Raw genomic sequence first — 20,024 nt, 5'->3', positions numbered from 1 at the left:
GTATTTCCAAAAACTGACTCTTCTGTGGGTACTATCTTGTACATGACCCTGAATTGCTGTTGCTATGGTGCCTACATGGTTACATTCATGTAAACTATGGGATGATATATTTAAACAAGAGTTAAACCTGGTTAGTTTTGTGCAACAATATACATACCATATGTACATAGCAGACTACTTTTTAAAATAAATCCCTGCTAGTTTGCTGTTTGCCTCCAAGGATAATCTTAGGAAGTTATTCTAAGCTCCCTGGCATTGCCAGTGTTCTGGAAGACATCAGTAGAATCATAGAATCACAGAGTTGGAAGGGGCCATACAGGCTATCTAGTCCAACCCCTTGCACAATGAAGGATCAGCCTAGAGCATCCCTGATGAGTGTTTGTCCAGCCACTGCTTAAAGACTGCCAGGGAGGGGGAGCTCACCACCTCCCTAGGCAGCTGATTCCACTGTTGAACAACTCTTACTGTAAAAAAGTTTTTCCTAATATCCAGCCAGTACCTTCCTGCCCTTAATTTAAACCCATTATTGCGAGTCCTATCCTCTAAGTGATAGCCCTCCTCTAAGTGACAGCCCTTCAAATACTTGAAGAGAGCAACCATGTCCCCCGTCAGCCTCCTCTTCTCCAGACTGAACATTCCCAAGTCCCTCAGCCTTTCCTCATAGGGCCTGGTCTCCAGGCCCCTGATCATCCTCATCGCTCTCCTCTGCACCAGCTCCATTCGGTCCACATCCTTTTTGAAGTGAGGCCTCCAGAACAGCACACAGGTGGGGCCTGACCAATGCAGTGTACAGCAGGACTATGACATCTTGTGATTTGGATATTATGCCTCTGTTGATACACCCCAAGATTGCATTAGCCTTTTTTATCACTGCATCACACTGGCTGCTCGTAAGAGCCAGTATAGTGTAACAATTAGAGTGTCAGACTAGGATCTAAGGCTGTGGTGAGATGTGCCATTTGGTGTGGTCTGGAAGCGCTCCTATTCCATTGATTGGTATTTGGCATGGAGTTGCTTGATCACACATCCCAGTATAATCCATTTTGCTGCGGATGCAGCCCATCACTGGGCAATCAGACAGCATGTTCAGGCGAGTGGTGGTGGGAGGTTTGCCTTTTTGTGTGCATGCACATAAACAAGGAATTGAAGCCCCATGCACAGAGCTCTCCATAGACTAACTATGTGGTTATATGCATATTGCTAAGCAGCGGCGGGGGGGGAATGGCGCCCAGTCAGGATGGACCAAGCAGTCCATCCCGATGGCCTGAGTGTGCGCCTGAGTGATAAGACTAGGAAAAAACCTGTCTTTGACTCATCAGCAAGTGTTAGGACTGGACTTTCCCTGGTGTCTTGTAACTACATTTCTGTGGCAAGGCAGCATGCGTTGCCAACAACTGCAGGACCTTTCCTAGATGTTGCTGTCTGATCGTGCACTTTAGATCTATCAGGCATTTGCAGCTAAGTCAGATCTAAAGGCATGTCTGACCACAGCCTAAAAGACCCAAGTCAAATCCCCAATCTGTTCTGAGGCTCACTGGGTGACCTTTGGCCAGTGACTGCAATAAATAGGAGGAGAATGAGAGGGAGGAAGCCAAGAGCAAGCCACTATCCTCCTCTTCCTACGTGTTCCCAGGATCAATTCACATGATAGAAATCCATCATGGCCAGCGGAAGGATTTAGTATTGCACATGCACCAGGCGTTCCATGCCTTCCGAGTTTTCAGGCGCTGTATTCCAATTACAGCAGCAGTACATTTGGAGAAGGGGGTTCTCCGGTGTGCCACTGTTGTGACTGGAGTACACACCCTTATACACTGGGAGGCACAGAGCTCCTAGTGCATATACATGTAGGCCACAAGACAGCCGGTTTGGTGTAGTGGTTAAGAGTACGGACTCTAACCTGGGAGAAATGGGTTTGATTCCCCACTCCTTCACGCCAGCTGCTGGCGTGACCTTCGGTGAGTTACAAAAGTTATCTCAGAACTGTTATCTCAAGAGCAGTTCTTAAAAGAGCTCTCTCAGGCCCATCTACATCACTGGGTGTCTGTTGTGGGGAGGGGAAGAGAAGGTGATTGTAAACTGCTCTGAGACTCCAAGTGAAGGGAAGGATATAAATCCAATCTCCTCCTCCTCCTCCTCCTCCTCCTCTTCTCCTTCTCCGTATCATATAAATTGGCCCCCAGCTAAATATTTTGCTTCTCAAACTCTACACATTGTTGCAGTTTTTGACAAGCACCCAATTTGTAGGGTTTGGGTCTTCAACAGTACATCTAGAAGATATTAAGGCCATTGTTCAGCTAGCCCAATTCTACTCTGACAGCAGCTTTCTAAGGCAGAAAGATGTTTCCTGGTATTGGTACTTGAAACTGAGTTTTAAATGTAGATGTTGGAGACTGAAACTGGGACCTTCTGCATGCGAAGTATATACACTACTACTGAACTCTGAGGTCAGAGACTGAACTGAAAATTACCAAGTTGTATGGATCATTGTAAACTATTGTACAGTGTTTCTAGTTCATCCACAATACCCAAGTGGGAACAGAACACAACCTCAATTAGTGCACCATGGCCAGCCTTTAGCAGTTAGCACTGCTGATCCCTTCCTGCTGCAGTGGAATACTACTGCTGATCAGTACCTATATTCCATCCATCCCTGGTACTAGTCATGACTGTCCACACTCCAACAGAGCAACCTATCTCTGTCTCCAGAGTCCTTCATGGTTAGTGCAGTGCCATTAACACCCACTTTTTATTGTAGGTGATGACATACGTGGTTTTATCAGAGGTCCTCCTGGGCCACCAGGGCCACCTGGACCACATGGAGATGGAAGCATTATGTCTGGATATTACAGAGAGGCCACAAATTCAGAATCATCCTATGGCAGGTCCATGAATTCAGACGTATCCTATGATGCCACAGGGGGATACGGTGGTTCAGTCGGAAGTAATGGAGCACGCAGTGGTGCACTTGGAGCAGGTGGAACTTATGGTGAATCTCTGAGCACAGATGGATCACAGATGAGATCAACTGGGGCAGGAGGATCATATGGTGGATCATATAGATCATATGGTGGACCATTGGATTACAATGAGTTGGCAGTTCGAGTGTATGAAAGTATACAGAGTAAGTCTGTTCTTGTGCTATCTAAAATGTTCAGGGTGGACAGCTATACTTTCAATTAAAAAAAATATCTAAACAATAACCACACTCTAAAACCTACCAATTTTACCTATTTCATTAAAATATATGGAATGCTTCTGGGAAAATATTCAGACTGGTGGTAGAGAGAAATAACTGAAGATATTGGAGAAGTGAGGACAGTTTTGTTTTTGATAAGCTTGTTGTATGGGTGCGATACTCATCTTGTTCTTTAATCAGCCTTCACAATCTCTGGCAATGGTGGACTGATTTGGGACATGGAGCTTGAACAACAACAAAGTTGTGTTTCAGCTGAAGTCAATGCAAAGAAAGACTGCAACAAGTTCCCATAAGGATCCCAGAATGATGGATTGTATGTGGAAGAAGTGCCTGGCAATTTTCCACATCTTTGTTGCCAGTGATGCTCTTACCCATGTCTAGGATTCAGCTTTTAGCTCTGCACATAGTGACAGATCCACATAATCTCTTAGGACTGGGCTACATGCTTAGCAAATGTGAAAATGTGATTAAGGGCTACTGGAACTTAAAATTAAGAGCTCTTGAGTTCCAGCAACTGGACTAAACTTATAAACTAGCCCATAGACCAAACAAGAAACAGACTTTGGCCAGCAATGTGGTATTGCACTACCTAAAAGGGGGAATCAAAGCACAGTAGTCCTTGTATTGTATAGTGCCATCTTCAAAGGGTTATAGAGGAGTGGTCCTGTGCTTGGTATGCCCCAGCATTATCAGCACCAGCATTCCACAGAATTTCAGAGACTGGCTGCTTCCGCACATTGCTAGATATAGAGCTCTAGCAGTTGTTTGCAACTGAACTGGCTTGTCTACACGATCATCTATAGCCCAATGATAGTGCAATGTTCAATGATGTGAGGATGCAACTAAAGTTGAATAAAGCAATACACACTCTTGGGGCCATTATAAAGGTCCAATGACAAGTTATGATTTCTTCTGCATTTATTTTAAAGGTCATTTTTTAATTTTGCAAATTTAGCTTCAGGACTGCTTTAACAAGAAGAACGCTGTGGACAGAACTGTAACATTTTCCTTCCCTACAATATTCTCAACAGAAATAGCCATCACTAAGATGCCTACTTTGGGGGGGGGGAATATAGGTACCTCTTAGTTTCCCCCAGCTGATGTGATCCTGGCAGCTAAATTTGCACCAGAAAAGAATTGTTTAATGTCAAAATGGAAGAAATCTTAACATGTAATTGAGCGATATAAGGCTGCATTGGAATAAGTTGTCCACTTTTCTGGAGACAATCTCAGGAGCAGGAGCCTAGATTCTTGGAGCTGGGATTGTTGTTGCAATGGATTTTTGTTGTTGTTGTTCAGCCCAATCTGATGTAATTTTTCTATATATATGTGCCCAAATGGATTACTTTAAAAAGTAATAAATGCCAAACATTACATCAGATTTAGCTTCAAATTAATGCCCATGCTAAGCACAACGTGTCAGCCATGCACTGTATCTTCTTCAGAATTTTGTGGATACTTTGAACTTGTATTTACAGGGGGAAGCAACACTCTCTAAGAAGACAGACTTTCTGTACTGACTCTTTAGAAAATGGAAAATTTCCAGTTGTAGAGCAAGCATTTTAAAGAATCAGGACTGAATCTTCTTTCAGATTGGGGGGGGGGATCACCCACTATTGTGTTTTTGGTGCTCCATTCAAATTTGTGTTTAAATGTTCCAGACAGAGGGCTCCTCCAGGACATGACTTACACTATGCAAGGACCACCTGGGCCTCCAGGGCCTCCTGGCATCAGCAGAGTGTTTGCCTCCTATGGAAACGTCACTGAAGACCTCATGGATTTCTTCAGAAGTAAGTGGTATCCTGATTGTCACTTACTATAGGACACTACTGCCTATCTCCACCTGCAGCTGTGCTTTTGTTGGGTAGAAAGTAGCCTAGCTGCAGATAGACTAACAAAGCCTTGTAGCCCTCTGAAAGAGGCTGATGCATATGCTCAGTATCTGTTCATTCTCTAAGGTGCTTCAGCCAGGGTCCTGGACCTTCTTGGTTTGCAGAGCTAAATGACTTCCTTTAAAGGGCCTAGGGGACAGAGCTTATCACAGGAGTGTTGGTCAGGACTCCTGTTTGAAGTTACAGCATTATTAGAGCTGCAATAAGTAGTAGATCTTCATAGACATGCTATTTTGTTTGTTTTCTGTAGCTTATGGAACTATTCCAGGCACACCTGGACAGAAAGGAGAGTTGGGATTCCCAGGACCCAAAGGTAAGAATTTGATTGCCATGCCTACCAAGATTAGAGAATCCAAGACACCGAGATAGATGCCCAACAGTCCTCCCCTCTTGACCCACACTAAATGGAAACCTAGAAAAGTTACATCATGTAATTTCAGTGTTCAGAATATATTTATCAATACACACTTATAGTAGAACATGTCATTGAGTAATCTTCTGTGAAGGCAAACATGTCATATGGGATTGCCCAGAAGCCACGAAGATTAACATGTTATATTTTTGAACTGTAAGGTTTTAAATATTTTCCTGCAAATTAATCTTGGTTGATTCAACAGTCGGTTCTGGATTTTTTACTGAATATCGGGATCACATCAGGGTCCTGCGAGAAAATGGATCTGAATCAAAAGTAAAGAGATGATAATTTCTAATAACATCAGCAATGGTTGAGGTTAACAACCTTAACCTTAACCATTACTTACGTTATTGGAAATTATCATCATTTTACTTTTAACTCAGATCCATTTTCTCTTCATTTACAGCCAGATAACGGCAGATGTGTGTGTGTTTTTATGTAGGCTAGTAGAGATTAGTGACAGTGATTGGGGAAGACTCCTTGGTAGCATATTGTTGATTGGCCTTGGAGTGATGACTTTACTCCCATGTAAGAGTTTAAAGACAGTGAGGGGAAAGATGTAAAATCCCTGACATGCTGGTATTTCTAAACTTAATTCTTGTCTTCTAAGGAGTGCAGAGATCTGGAGTACCTTAAAAGCAGTGTCTGCACAAAGCAATCTGCTTCATCATATGCATGAAATGAACAGTGAAGCGCTTGAGTTAACTTTCTGTCTGAGGCTGTGATCACACACACTAAATAATCCACTTTCAATGCACTTTCCAACTTGATTTTACTGTGTGAACTGGCAAAATCCAATCTGAAAGTGGACTGAAAGTGGACTGAAAGTGAATTATTTAGTGTGTGTGATCGCAGCCTTACACACATAGAGCTTTTAGTCTGAATCTGCAGTACAAGGACATCCTGGTAGCAGAAATGCAACACATTTCTCAGCTCATTGACAGAACTTGTTTTAATTCCTAGGCTCTGGCCATTTTTACAGCATGCAGGTTTAATGTGTTATTTGTGAAAGATTAAATGCAGAAGCAAGCCAATTTAAACCAAACACTCATTCTACTCAGTATGTTTTGTAATTTATGAATCTAGATTTTTAAAAAATCACTAATGTCACTTTTGAAAACTGTCTTGAGATGACATACCATAAAGTGGAGGCTGGGGTTTAATCTATTAAAGAAATTAGTAAAACTGCATTCTCATAGACTGATAACATGCAAAGATCTTGCTGCCCTGTTTTTATATATACACACATCCTCCTGGGGCTGGTCCAGCTGGCTCAAACTCCTCAAGCTATTAATTGGGATGACGATATGCTTAGGAGTACCAATAAGTAGTGTGTAATTCAAGAATTGCTCCCAACCTTCGCATGGAGTCCTGGGGCACACTGCTTTTTTTAAAATCACGACAAGAAGGTGTTTGAGATGGAAAAATCGTTTGGACCAACCTTACTCCCTCCCTTTGCTGGACAAAGGCATGTTCTTCAGGCAGCTGTGCTACTCCTGGCTAGGCAGTCATGATAAAATTATCTTCTTTGCTTTTGCAGGTGACATTGGACCAATGGGGCCACCAGGCCACCAAGGCCCAAGGGGACCAAAGGGTGAAAAAGGCGAGAAAGGTATTTATCATTTCCAAATTAGATGAATGCTTTATATAGTTTAAGACACAGAAGCATAGTACACACCCAACATCAACATTTTTGAGATCGAGAAGATGCGGAGGAAATTGGGGGGAGATGCGGGTCAAAATGCAGCTGCGCAGCGAATAGTGTGAAATTGACCAATGTGACCCGGGCAAACAGAAGAGCGAGGGTGGCACAGCTGCTTGTGGAGAACTGGTCCATGTCTCCAATATGCCCTTCTGTATTGTTAGCCTTGAGGAAATTATTCCTTTCCCCTTTTTCAAGACAATAATTAAGACAAAGTATAAAAAGCAACACACTCAGTCACATTCTTTAGGCCAGAGTACAGGATGCGTTACATGGTATAAAATTCCTGCATGCATGTTGCTTCTACCTAGGAAATATGCCGGTTTTCACATGAGTAAATGAGATTGTTTGGACATAATTTGGCTACGCCTGAGGGATTCTCAGGATCGAATGCTTCTTCACCTTCTCCCACAGACTAACAATCAAATTAGAAGTCAAACAGTAGTTTAGAGTTATGTCCAAACCATAAACTATGCTTTGCTCTTTTCTTTACGATCCAAGATTCCACACTCTAGTTTGTAGGGAAGAATGCAAATCATACCATTTGGTGCAGCAACAACAATAAACTATGGGTTTTTTTGGGGGGAAAGCATCCAAGTCTAATTAGACTGCAGCACACAAGGGGTGGGGCCCACAAGAGCAAGGATCTGTCAGCTTTGTTCATGTACATTTCTCAATTTGAACCATACCAATGGCATACATAGGTTTTCCATTTCTTTACAAAAAATGCAGTATACCACTAATTTCTGGCAATGCTAGTTTTTCATCTTGTTGAGTTTTAATAAAATAACCCTTCATCTCCTCTTTTTCTTAGGTGAACATGCATATGGACGAAGGAAAAGGAGAAGCATTGGGGTCTAAGAATGTGGCTTAACATACAGACTTCCTAAATTGTTCATGGTTTATTTTTTCCCTCCCAGTGGAGACAAAGCCTTAGTTTCCAGAGGCTTCCAGTCATCAATTTTCCTCTAAGACCTAGCATTTGAAGGATGATATTAATGGTTTTATTTCACTGATGTCTAAAATCTGGAAAGGGGGGGGGGAATTTCTTTGTTAATGCCTGTAGATTTGTGATGGTTTAGAACTGGGTCTAAGTACAACCAGTATCTAAGCCTGAGCAATTTAGCCTTTCGGATACAACCACACCTAATTTCTCCAAATGAAAATTAGAATGAGAATTCTTCAGAAAGAAACTAAAAATCAGATGTATAGTTTGCATAAATTGCCTTGATGAGCTGGAATGTGTACAATGTATATCCAAAATGACCAAGGATCTAGATTTAAAGAAAGATACATGGCAATAAGGAGCCTAACCAATACATGGCAATAAGGAGCCTAACCAATTCCCCCTTTAAGGCAAATGTGCAAAAATGTGAAGGACCTTGGGGCTTGTCAGGATTTAAGCACTTTCCCATAGAATCTAGTTTAAAAACAACGTTTGCTGTGGTGCTTTCTATTGCATTAAGTTTTTAAAAATCCATTTTACTATACAGCTTTCCAATTAAAGGTTTGACTTTCTTTAGTGGCAACTAGACACTAAGTATTATGATAGACATGAATGGTGGCAGGGGCAAGCAGGCACAGTCATATGTGCTGTGAACCAGTAAGCACTGGGTACATGGCTTACCCTCTCATACTGAGTTCAGTCACTCCTTGACAAAGCTAGCAGTTTTATCTGGGACAACTCTGCCCTCTTTTGCTTGTTTACAGATATGCACTCACTTTCTAAAGTGCTGTCTGTCTTTGATGGGCATATGCCACTTCTATTAACAAGAACTGATATGCACTTAGGGGAATATAGGCTACAGGTCTGGGCTATTGTCTTGAAGTTTCCAAAAAGGCAATTAAGGCACATTTTCACATAAGCAAATTTGCATGCTGTAGTTTCCACAGCCACATAATATGCATGCAACATGGCAGCAATTGGGTGGTGGTCAAGTATGGCCAATTGCTTTTGACAAATCCGTCATAATGACATGCTGATAATCTTCCTAACTTAGGCCATACTAAAAGCACAGCAATATGCAGATAACTAAAGTGTTTCTTTTACAAAGCCAATTCTGAAAAAGACTCTCTTTATAGTTTTCAACTGTTAATGAATGGAACCTGTGAAACTCACAAAATTTTACTTTGATGAAAGTGTTAAAATCCTGAATCACTGATATGTGCCTGAAAGTTGTCAAACTGATACACTTAGAAACCATGGCTTCTTCTAATTCAGCCTTATTTTCAATGGTGCTTTAAGATTTAGTATTTTGTTACTAAGGCTAAATAACTTGACATTAGCTAATGGGAAAAGGACATTACAGAAATAACGTGGATAGCTCATTTGGACAGCTTGGCAACCTAGCCATCAACCTAGCCATCAAATACTATCTTGAATTTTCTCCCATACAGATAGCTGGCTAAGTATACTACTTCGCTGCAGTAGTTTTTTGGGTTGCAGGCTAACTCCATAGTCTCTGTGGGGCTTTAGTCATGTATTTCTCCACACACTCTACTAATACATCACAAACTACTTCTGATACTCAGGGGAGTATCAAAGTTGTATTTAATATGGCACTAGTGTGGTCCCTTTGCTAATGTACAAAACAAAACAAAACAAAAACCCTAAGTGGCTCAGTGGATGCATGCAAAGCCTTGAGTGCCATTAAAGAGCTACTCTGGCTTGTGGCTATTGTCATGATGATCCATGGAAAAAAGGTTCCTATTTAATTCAAGCAACAGTTCTAATGAATACAAATAGGATATGATGAATATCTTGCAACTGACATTTTCTTGTTTATGAGAACACAAAATTCAATATACAAGGAGCTTGCTGTGCATTCAAACTCTGTAAATGTTAAAGAGACATTTGCTTTTTTTAAAAAATAAAAACTTATTCTTTTTAAAGGTGCATTTTTTCCTTATCCTATCTCCCAAGGGTTAAGATGCATCCATATCACACAATCGCCTTATGAAGTATGTGAAGAGGTGATTGGCAGAAGCTTAAAAATTAAATCCAAGTTTCACACCTCCAAACTCATCAGGCTATCCTTCCCCTCCAATATTTCCTTTGTGTTGCGATGTTTCATGGTGTTTCTTTGAGTAATGGGAGCATCTATAACTAAACCAATCCTTTGTCCAGTGTTCAGCAATATGTTATGTGAACACACATGAAGCTGCTTTATACTGGATCAGACCATCCGTCCATTAAGGTCAGGATCGTCTACTCAGACTGGCAGTGGTTCTCCAGGGTCTCAGGTGGAGGTTTTTCCCATCACCTCCTGCCTGGTCCTTTTTAACTGGAGATGCCAGGGATTGAACCTGGGACCTCTGCATGTAAAGCAGAAGCTTTTCCAGTGAGCCACAGCTGTCTAGTCTGACATGGCAATCCTATGAATTAGTGACCCCCCAAATGTCCTGTCGTTGACAGCCTTGCTCAGGTCAAGCAAGCTGATGGCCAAGACTTCCTTTATTGAGTCAGTCCATCTCATATTAGGTCTTCCTCTTTTCCTACTGCTTTCAGTAACATATATGAGAAATTACTAAACAGTAATTCTATCATCCTTGGTGACATCATCATCATCTGTATTCTAATAGCTGAGTTGGCCAAATCTGAGAATACTTAAATCTCGAGACTGGACCTGTAAAGGCTCAGATCTTTTGACAAACTTTAACAGCACCCCAGGTTTGCAGAAAAATATGTAATCTTAGAAGGGGGTATTATAAACCCCAAAAATGATATAAGGAGCACCTGTAGCTTTAAAATGGATGCCCTCAGTGGCCAACAGGCTTCGGGTCCGTCATGAGGACAAGGGGAGGGAAAGGTCCTTTTCAGGACTGTTTTGGCCTTTGAAGGAGGACTCATCCCAACTTGATCCCACATGACTACCATGACTCACCTATGTCTGACTGCTTAGTAATGTTCAACAGCAGCTATCACACCTGGACCAGACAGAGGGCTGAGCCCAACCCAACCAAGCCCCACACAAGGTGGGAGAAGTGGCATCCAGCCCACTAGAGCCCCATACAAGGGGCAAGATGTAGAAGGTGATGGCGCCTGACTTGGTCTGTACAAAGCTAGACAAACAGGCTCCAGGCCCGTAGCCAGGAAAAAAAAATTTTGGGGGGGGGGCACTGAATATTGCTGGGAAAAATATCAACAACCTCAGATATGTAGATGATACCACTCTAATGGCAGAAAGTGAAGAGGACCTCAAGAGCCTCTTGCTAAGGGTGAAAGAAGAGAGTGCAAAAGCTGGCTTGAAACTCAACATCAAAAAAACTAAGATCATGGCATCTGGTCCCATCACGCCTGGGCAAATAGAAGGGGAAGTAATGGAAGCAGTGACAGACTTCACGTTCCTGGGATCCAAGATCACTGCAGACAGTGACTGCAGCCATGAAATTAAAAGATGCCTGCTCCTTGGGAGGAAAGCTATGGCAAACCTAGATGGCATAATAAAAAGTAGAGACATCACCCTGCCAACAAAAGTCTGTATAGTCAATGAGATGGTATTCCCAGTAGTCATGTATGGCTGTGAGAGTTGGACCATAAGGAAGGCCAAGCACTGAAGAACAGATTCTTTTGAACTTTGGTGCTGGAGAAGACTCTTGAGAGTCCCTTGGACTGCAAGGAGATCAAATCAGTCAATCCTAAAAGAAATCAACCCTGGAAGGCCAGATACTGAAGCTGAAATACTTTGGCCACCAAATGAGGACTACTCACTGAAGAAGACCCTGATGCTGGGAAAGATTGAAGGTAAAAAAGGGGGATGGCAAAGGATGAGATGCTTAGGCAGTGTTATTGATGCAACAAACATGAAATTAAGCAAACTCTGGAGGATGATGGAAGACAGGAGGGCCTGGTGTAATGTGGTACATGGGGTCACGAAGAGTCGGACTCGACTGTGCGACTGAACAACAACAACTGGAGAGACTGGTGGGGCATGATGTCACAAAATAAAAATTAAAAAAGACATGTCCCTGCTCTGGAGATCAAGTGCACATACCTGTCTTCTGCCAAAGCTCTCACTGGTATTTCTTTCAAGCAGGAGATTACTCTAGTCTGAGGGCCCCTTTCAAGCCCCCTCCCCCCAGGGATGCTTCACAGCCAGCCTACCAGCCCAGCGCGTCAGTCCCAGCCAGCCCGGCCCAGGGGCAGGGAACTCCTTCCTCTGACACAGGAGCTGGATGGGGAACTCTGTCCAGCTGCCTTGTGGAAGGCTTTCATCCATCAGACCTTCTGGGGGTATCGACGAAGGTGAGGGCTGGCTGTGGTGCACCCAGAGCTCCAGATCATTGCTAGGGGAGCCCTCCCCCATGAGGCAACACTGGAGCTCCCTTCTCAGGGAGGAGGCGAGGCAAACCATGGAGCTCCCCTAGGCAGCAGACTTGACAGGACAGGGGCAGAGCTGAGAGCCTTGAGGATTGGGGCCCCCTCTCCTTCCATTGAGGCTGACCTGATTCAGGAGAAGGCAGGCATACCAGCCGGCTGGAAAAGATGGCATCAGATCAGCATGCTAGAGGAGGAGGCATAGGCAGGACTTGATGCAGCGTGGCTACATTTAGACTTGAAAGAATTATTTTAACTTTGGCGATTCCGTTTTGTGGGGCATGGCTGTCGGTTAAGGGGCTGTGGCCCTGAGATGCCCCACTGTGGCTAGGGGCCTGATGGGCTCCCAGCTTGGCTCAAGACAAGGCAGAGGGTGGTGGCCAGGCCAGGCATAAGAAGAGGCACAGGGTGGCACCCGAGACTTCGGTGAGGCAAAGGGTGGTGCCCGGCTTATGCCACCTGAGTCCCATGAGGTGGGGAAGATATCCGGCTGGCCCAGCCAACATGAAAGAGGTAGTGCCCAGCCAGTAGGAGATGAAGTTGTGCCTGGTCTGCCTGATGTGAGGAAAGCAGCACCTGACAGATTGGCAGAGGAAGGCTGCCCCTTCCGCTGCCCTATCTGGGGTCAGGACCCTTTCACAGGGTTTTTCACTCCTAGCCTGCTCTTGCTTGTAGGGTGTTTGTGAGGATAAAGTGGAGGAGTATGAAATAAAGTGCTTTGATTCCCTATTGAGGAGAAAGGTGGGCCATAAATGGAGTAAATAATAATAAAAATAGCTGAAGATGGAGGGATAGATACAAGGTTGGCAGGTGAGTGGGAAGGAGAGAAGGAAGCAGAGAAGATTGAGGATATAGGGGTTGTCAGGTGGAGGGAAAGAAGAAAGGATATAGTATAGGGAAGCTGAGACAAGGGAAAATGGGCTGTCCTTCACAAGACCTTGCAGGTTTCCACAGTGCAATTGGGCCAGCCCTGACAACTGGCACCATGCAACTGGGCCATAGTTTTCCCGGGTACACGGTGCCAGGGGTAGGGGAGGGAGGCACCATGCAACTGGGCCATAGTTTTCCTGGGTATAGGGTGCCAGGGGTAGGGGAGGGAGGAAACCTGAAGATGGGGAGAAAACAGAGATAGGCTGTCTAGTGGATGGGAAAGAATGGAGGCAAGAAAGGGAGAGATGGGGGATTTCAAGGAAGGGAAAGATCTCTGAAGAGTGGGGGAGAGGAGGAGGAGGAGAATAAGAATGGATTTATACTTCCATCTGTGCAGAAATGGCTACAACAGAGGAGCTTAGGAACTAACTTTTCATGAAACAGTGGGCTGCAATGAAGAAACAGTACATTCACTCTCACAGAATGAAGCAAATCCAGTGCATATCTACTGTATGTACAAGTGATAGACTGCACTTTTAAGAAGCTCAGATGTGCTGTACAAACAGGTAAAGGACTGTGAAGGGCTGATTCTTCAAAGAGCCAGAGAGCCTTGAGTGACAGGCTGTTCCAAGACATCTGATTGGTTAGCATCAGCTGAGCAGAGAAAGACTTCTGAACTGGATGCTGAGGAGGACTGAGTCCGATTTCAGCCTTATCTGAGAGCAGTTTAACACAAACAGGAGAACTGGGGGAAAGCTGGCAAGGAAGTCTGGGAAATAGGCAAACACTCCCATTCAGGCCAAGGAAAGGGGATAAATCTTCTAGACAGAGAAGAAAATTCCCTACCCAGTCAAACAGGGAGTTAGCTCTGAAGAGTACAGAGATCCCTGGTCTGGTGTGGTTAGAAACTGCTTGTAGAAACCTTACAAGTCAGTTAAAAACTCAAGACAAGTACTGCTGTTTCAAGACAAGGGGTTTGAGTACTGAGTTTGAGTACTGAAAAGAGTGTACCAGCCTTCTGGAAACCAAAAGTTAGATAGTAGTCAAAGAAAGTGCACTAGAGTGCTTGGGGAAAACACTGGAACAAAAGCCTCTCAACATAGATTTAAGTCACTGAAAAATTTATGAAACTCTCATTAGCCTGACATAAGAACTAAAGTCTGTGCATATAGCGGTTTTACCTCAGAAATTTCAACCCCTGATTTCACCTGACCTTTCCCCTCTAGGTTAAATGTTATTTTCAAATTTCAAGATGCATCGAGTGCTGTTTAAGTTGTTTAAGTTAAAGTGAGCTCCTGATCCTTCCCTCAGGTTCCTGGGCTGAGTCAACAGGCAAAATATCATACGGTGACAAGGTGGGACAGCCAGAGCTCTTCAGCAAAGAAGAAAATACATTACTAGGGCGGTTCAGTCAGTAAAGGAAAAGAAAAACGGAGGGAAAATCTTGACTTTGAGGGAGGGAAGTGGACGGGGGCATCCTAGTACACATACAACATCTCTTCAGCAGTCAAAAGTTAGAACATTTTGTGTGAAGAAGTACTTCCTTTTATCCGTTCTAACCCGACCGCTCAGCAATTTCATTGAGTGCCCACGAGTTCTTGTATTGTGAGAAAGGGAGAAAAGTACCTCTTTCTCTACCTGCTCTATCCCATGCATAATCTTATAAACCTCAATCATGTCTCCCCTCAGTCGTCATTTCTCCAAGCTAAAGAGCCCTAAGCACTTTAACCTTTCCCCATAGGGAAAGTGTTCCAACCCTTTTATCATTCGAGTTGCCCTTTTCTGCACTTTTTCCAAAGCTGTAATATCCTTTTTAAGGTGTGGTGACCAGAACTGCACACAGTATTCCAAATGAGGTTGCACCATTGATTTATATAGGGGAATTATGATATTGGCCGATATGTTTTCAATACCCTTCCTAATAATCCCCAGCATAGCATTGGCCTTTTTTATTGCAGTCACACACTGTCTCAACATTTTCAGTGAGTTATCTACTACAACTCCAAGATCTCTCTCTTGATCTGTCTCTGCCAGTTCAGACCCCATCAACGTGTATTTATAGTTAGGATTTTTGGCTCCAATGTGCATCACCTTGCACTTGGCCACATTGAACCCCATTTGCCATGTTGACGCCCACTCGCCCAAAATTGACAGATCCCTTTGGAGTGCCTCACAATCCTCACTGGTTTTCACCACCCTGAACAACTTTGTATCATCCGCAAATTTAGCCACTTCACTGCTTACTCCCATCTCCAAATCATTAATGAACAAGTTAAAAAGCAGTGGACCAAGTACTGATCCCTGCGGTACCCCACTGCTTACCACCCTCCACTGAGAAAATTGCCCACCTACACTCACTCTCTGTTTTCTATGAACTAGCCAGTTTTTGATCCATAAAAGGACTTGTCCTTCTATCCCATGATTTTTGAGCTTACTTAGGAGCCTTTGATGAGGAACTTTATCAAAAGCTTTCTGGAAGTCAAGGTAAATAATATCTATTGGATCCCCCTTGTCCACATGTTTGTTCACCCCCTCAAAGAACACTAACAGGTTAGTGAGACAAGATCTTCCCTTACAGAAACCGTGCTGAGTCTGCCTCAATAGGTTTTGTTCATCTATGTGCCTACTAATTCTTTCCTTAATAATGGTTTCCACCAATTTACCCGGTATCGACGTCAGACTGACTGGCCTGTAATTTCCCGGATCTCCTCTGGAACCCTTTTTAAAGATGGGAGTGACATTAGCTACCTTCCAATCCTCAGGAATGGAGGCAGATTTTAAGGAAAGATTACATATCTTTGTCAGGAGATCTACAAGTTCACATTTGAGTTCTTTCAGAACTCTCGGATGTATGCCATCTGGGCCTGGTGATTTTTCAGTTTTTAAGTTGTCTATCAGTTTTAGGACCTCCTCTCTTGTCACCTCAATCTGACTCAGGTCTTTCAACACCCCTCCTGAAATCAGTGGTTCTGGAGTGGGCAAGCACTTCTCATCTTCCACAGTGAAGACGGAGGCAAAAAATGCATTTAGCTTCTCAGCCATTTCCCTATCATCCTTCAATACTCCTTTTACCCCTTGGTCGTCCAAGGGCCCCACTGCCTCCCTGGCTGGTTTCCTGTTTCTAATGTATTTGAAGCAAGTTTTATTGTTGGTTTTTACGTTTTTTGCTATATGTTCCTCATATTCCCTTTTTGCCTGCCTTACTACAGACTTGCATTTTATTTGCCATAGCCTGTGTTCCATTTTATCAGCCTCACTGTGACTAGCTTTCCACTGCTTAAAGGAATCTTTTACCTTTTACAGCTTCCATTACTTTGTTTGTTAACCATGCAGGTTAACAGGTTAACATCCTATACCTGTTTGTGCCTTTCCTATCCTGCGGAATATTTTTTTTTTGAGCTTCTAGGATCGTAGTTTTAAATAGTTTCCAAGCTTCCCCAATGGTTTTGACCCTTTCTACGTTTCCTTTCAGTTTCCTCCCCACAAGGCCCCTCATATCAGAGAAGTTACCCCTTTAAAGTTAAAAGTGTTTGTGTCAGTCTTTTTGGCCAATTCCCTATTTATACAAATGTTGAACTCAACAACATTATGATCACTGTTCCCAAGCGGTGCAATCACTTTTACATCTGTCACTAGGTCTTGAGTGTTACTTAGGACCAAATCAAGGATCGCCTCTCCCCTGGTAGGTTCCATGACCATCTGCTCCATAGCACAGTCATTTAGAGTGTCTAGAAACTCAATCTCTTTTTCTTGACTAGAACACATATTGACCCAATCAATGTGTGGGTAGTTAAAATCACCTTAGACCTTAGAGCACCATGAATATGACTGATGGACAGAAGATTCCACTCTCTCCCCACCCCATTCTGCTTGGACCATTCAGATACAAAAAGCTGAATGGAATACTGGAGAAAAACGAAAAACAAACCAGAGGCAGATTAACAGCCAGTAACCAATTGAAAAGGAGGAGTTTGGTTCTGGAGGAGGTATAAGGCATATCTTGAACAGTCAAGAAGAACAGCAGGGACTTTTGTTACACTATTTAGACAGGCAGGGTTTGGATGCTGTTCCTTTATGAAAACACTGAAGTATTAAGACTTGTCTGGTTACTGTTTCTAAATCTGAGATGCTGAAAGCACTGACATTGTAACCAATAAGTTTAAAACAGCATCTCCCAACTCTGGTAACTGTGTCATCTATCAGACATCGAACTTCTGTTTCTGCTACGTTTTACTCCCATGTTCTCCTCAACTCATATAACTCACAACAGGATCCAGGAAAAAGGGGTCCTGGTTTACATCTTGTGAGCCCTCTGGTTCAGGATTAAGGAATCCTGTGTGTAAGAGAAGAAACCCTAATAACAGAAATCCACTTTGCCCCATACTCCTAAAGTTGACAGTAGACTTTCCGGTAATAATAAAAGGAATGTGTGATGGTGAGGTGGTTCACAACTTACCAGCCTGAGGGACTTGCTATTGTAAAGTGGTATAAAATACAAAGAGCAAGGCCTGGATCAGGAGTTGTGACAACTAACCATATTCATCCATAAAATATGACATAGACTAAGAACCATGCACTACTTCCAAAAATGATGAGAAAATGTGTAGAATTGATTAGGAGAGAGCAACAAACAAGTTGGATGGTATATTATTTGTACTATTTACCCCACTGATGAAGTGACACCACACTCCATGGAAAACTTGTGAAACAGCCATAGATTTGGGGGAAAGAGTTTTTTTGAGTTTAATTTTTAATGTTCAAAATGGTCAGTGGCTGTTTAGCAAAGCTGTCCTATCTGGACAAAACCTTACCAAGCCAGCAATTGACAGGTAAAAAGTGAGTAGTTGGACTTCTGGTTGATGGCGGCACGCTAGCAGACTCACCTCCTGGACCTCCCAGGGGTGAAGCTGGGCTCCAGCCGAAGGAGGAGGTGTGCAGGCTCACTACTCCCCCAGGGACCCGGTTGGACCCTGGCCATGGAGCTTTTGAGAGGTTGCCTCTTCGATGGCGTAATGCCGGAGAATTGAGGCACCTCTCCGCTCTGATGGTTCTTCGTGCTGAGAGACCGAATGGACTAAGTGACGCTGACTGGGGCAAGCGCAGGAGATCGAGCGTGAAATGGAGTGTAAACGAGGTCTGTGGACCGATTATGAATGTGAGTCGTTAAGCATTGATTAAAAAGAAAAGAAGTTCCCCACCCCACGGAACAGAAGATAAGGCGAGCGGGGGAGGGACGCCTCCCAAACACATAGACTTTAGAGCGATTGAGGGGGGGAGCGGAAACATAAAAGGTTAAAACTGATAAGGACTTGTGCGAGCGTTAAGGAGCATATTCAGAGACTTTCAAAAAGTTTGCGAAAGTAAACAAAGAGAAAAAGATGGCGGGGAAGAGGACAGAGAAAGAGAAACATCTGAAATCGGAAGTAACTGAGAGCCCAAAACCGGAAGGAGTAAATGAGCCAGCAAAGACTTTGGCAGACTCCATGCGCCACCTGCTGGACCAAATGAATAATCTCAAAGAGGGCTAATATGATCCTTCACTTTCAGGACATGCCAGAGACTAAAGGAGAGAATCTGAAGGAAATGACGAGTGAAATACTGGCCCCAGTGACTGAGATGAAGGCGGAATTTTTGCTAAGTGAAATGGATGTGGCCTATAGGTTTTATTCAGGATACATAGATAAAAATAATCTGCCTGGGGAAATTGTCGTAAGATTCTCAAAGAGGCATGTAAGGGATGCAATCCTGAAAGCAGTATCTGGAGCACCCCTGAGAGCTGGGGAGAGTGTTATCAGAGTACTGAAGGCTATTCCATTTGAAATAAGACAGCGGAGAAAGAAATATAAAGATCTTCTTCTTTTTCTTCAAACAAATTCAATTGGATATAGATGGCAAATTCCAGAAGGCGTCACCTTTAAAATTAAGGATAAAAAAGAAAAGATTGACTCTGTTCTGAAAGCGAGATAATTTTTAAGAGTCCAGCTGGGAGGGCCAGAGGAGGAAGAAAAAGAAGGGGACAGCAAGTCCAGTGGCGAGCTGGACTCGGGTTCTTCCGGAGAGGATTCTCTGTCTGAGAAAGGGGCAGCAGCTCTTAAAAGTCCTTATAAGTTGTGGAAGAGACTGGACAAGAAGAAGTGAAGGCTGAAGGACTCTGAATTGTGCCTTTGAAAAATTTTGAATTGAGATGCTTTGGGGTATTTCCTGATATCAGTTAAATTTAAGATGTGGGAAAAGTTAACAGACTATGTGACTCAGTTTGTAATGAGATTAATATGATTAAGACTAGATGTGTATTTAAGCTGATTAGAAGATCTCCTCTCTTGGGTTTTTAGTCAGTAGTGGGTATCTTTTCTTTATCCCCTTAAATGTAGTCCCCTTCCTTATTTCTGTTATAGTTTGTAGTTTTAATAAAAATGCAATAAAAATTCCCCATTGGGGAGCAAAAAAACAACACCACCAGTGAGTAGTTCAGAGCAGAATAATTTATTCCTATGGTGTCAAGACCCCAGTGAAGGCAATTAACTTCAAGAAATCTTTGGGATCCAAGAAGAGTCTAGAATTTTCTATCAGACAGATAGGGTGGAGGTCAGAGGGACAAGAAGGCAGGGTTTCCTTCACTGAGGATGTCA

At 43.2% G+C, this 20,024-nt stretch overlaps 1 protein-coding gene and 1 long non-coding RNA gene across 5 annotated transcripts in view; one reads left to right on the top strand and one right to left on the bottom strand.

Annotated features, from left to right (window-relative positions):
• The window catches only part of COL17A1 (collagen, type XVII, alpha 1), a 95,452-nt gene extending 87,354 nt beyond the window's left edge, over positions 1-8,098 (top strand). For all 4 annotated transcript variants that reach the window (XM_015420124.1, XM_015420127.1, XM_015420126.1 and 1 more), the window contains 5 exons: positions 2,759-3,124; positions 4,861-4,989; positions 5,342-5,404; positions 7,047-7,118; positions 8,023-8,098. In XM_015420124.1, the coding sequence (XP_015275610.1) occupies positions 2,759-3,124; positions 4,861-4,989; positions 5,342-5,404; positions 7,047-7,118; positions 8,023-8,069 (677 nt within the window). In that variant the 3' untranslated portion in view covers positions 8,070-8,098. The remainder of the gene's footprint in view (positions 1-2,758; positions 3,125-4,860; positions 4,990-5,341; positions 5,405-7,046; positions 7,119-8,022) is intronic.
• A 1,389-nt stretch (positions 8,099-9,487) lies between these two features.
• Positions 9,488-18,212, bottom strand: LOC107117935. The gene is made up of 3 exons (XR_001482752.1): positions 18,202-18,212; positions 14,936-14,938; positions 9,488-9,566 (listed from the first exon to the last, which is right to left on the bottom strand). It is a non-coding gene; the product is annotated as an uncharacterized LOC107117935 (long non-coding RNA).
• Between the last annotated feature and the right edge of the window lie 1,812 nt (positions 18,213-20,024).

The sequence above is a fragment of the Gekko japonicus genome, unplaced genomic scaffold (genome assembly GCF_001447785.1).
Source record: "Gekko japonicus isolate JY-2015 unplaced genomic scaffold, Gekko_japonicus_V1.1 scaffold29, whole genome shotgun sequence".
NCBI classification, from domain to species: Eukaryota; Metazoa; Chordata; class Lepidosauria; order Squamata; family Gekkonidae; genus Gekko; species Gekko japonicus.
This window is presented reverse-complemented; position numbering and strand designations above follow the sequence as displayed.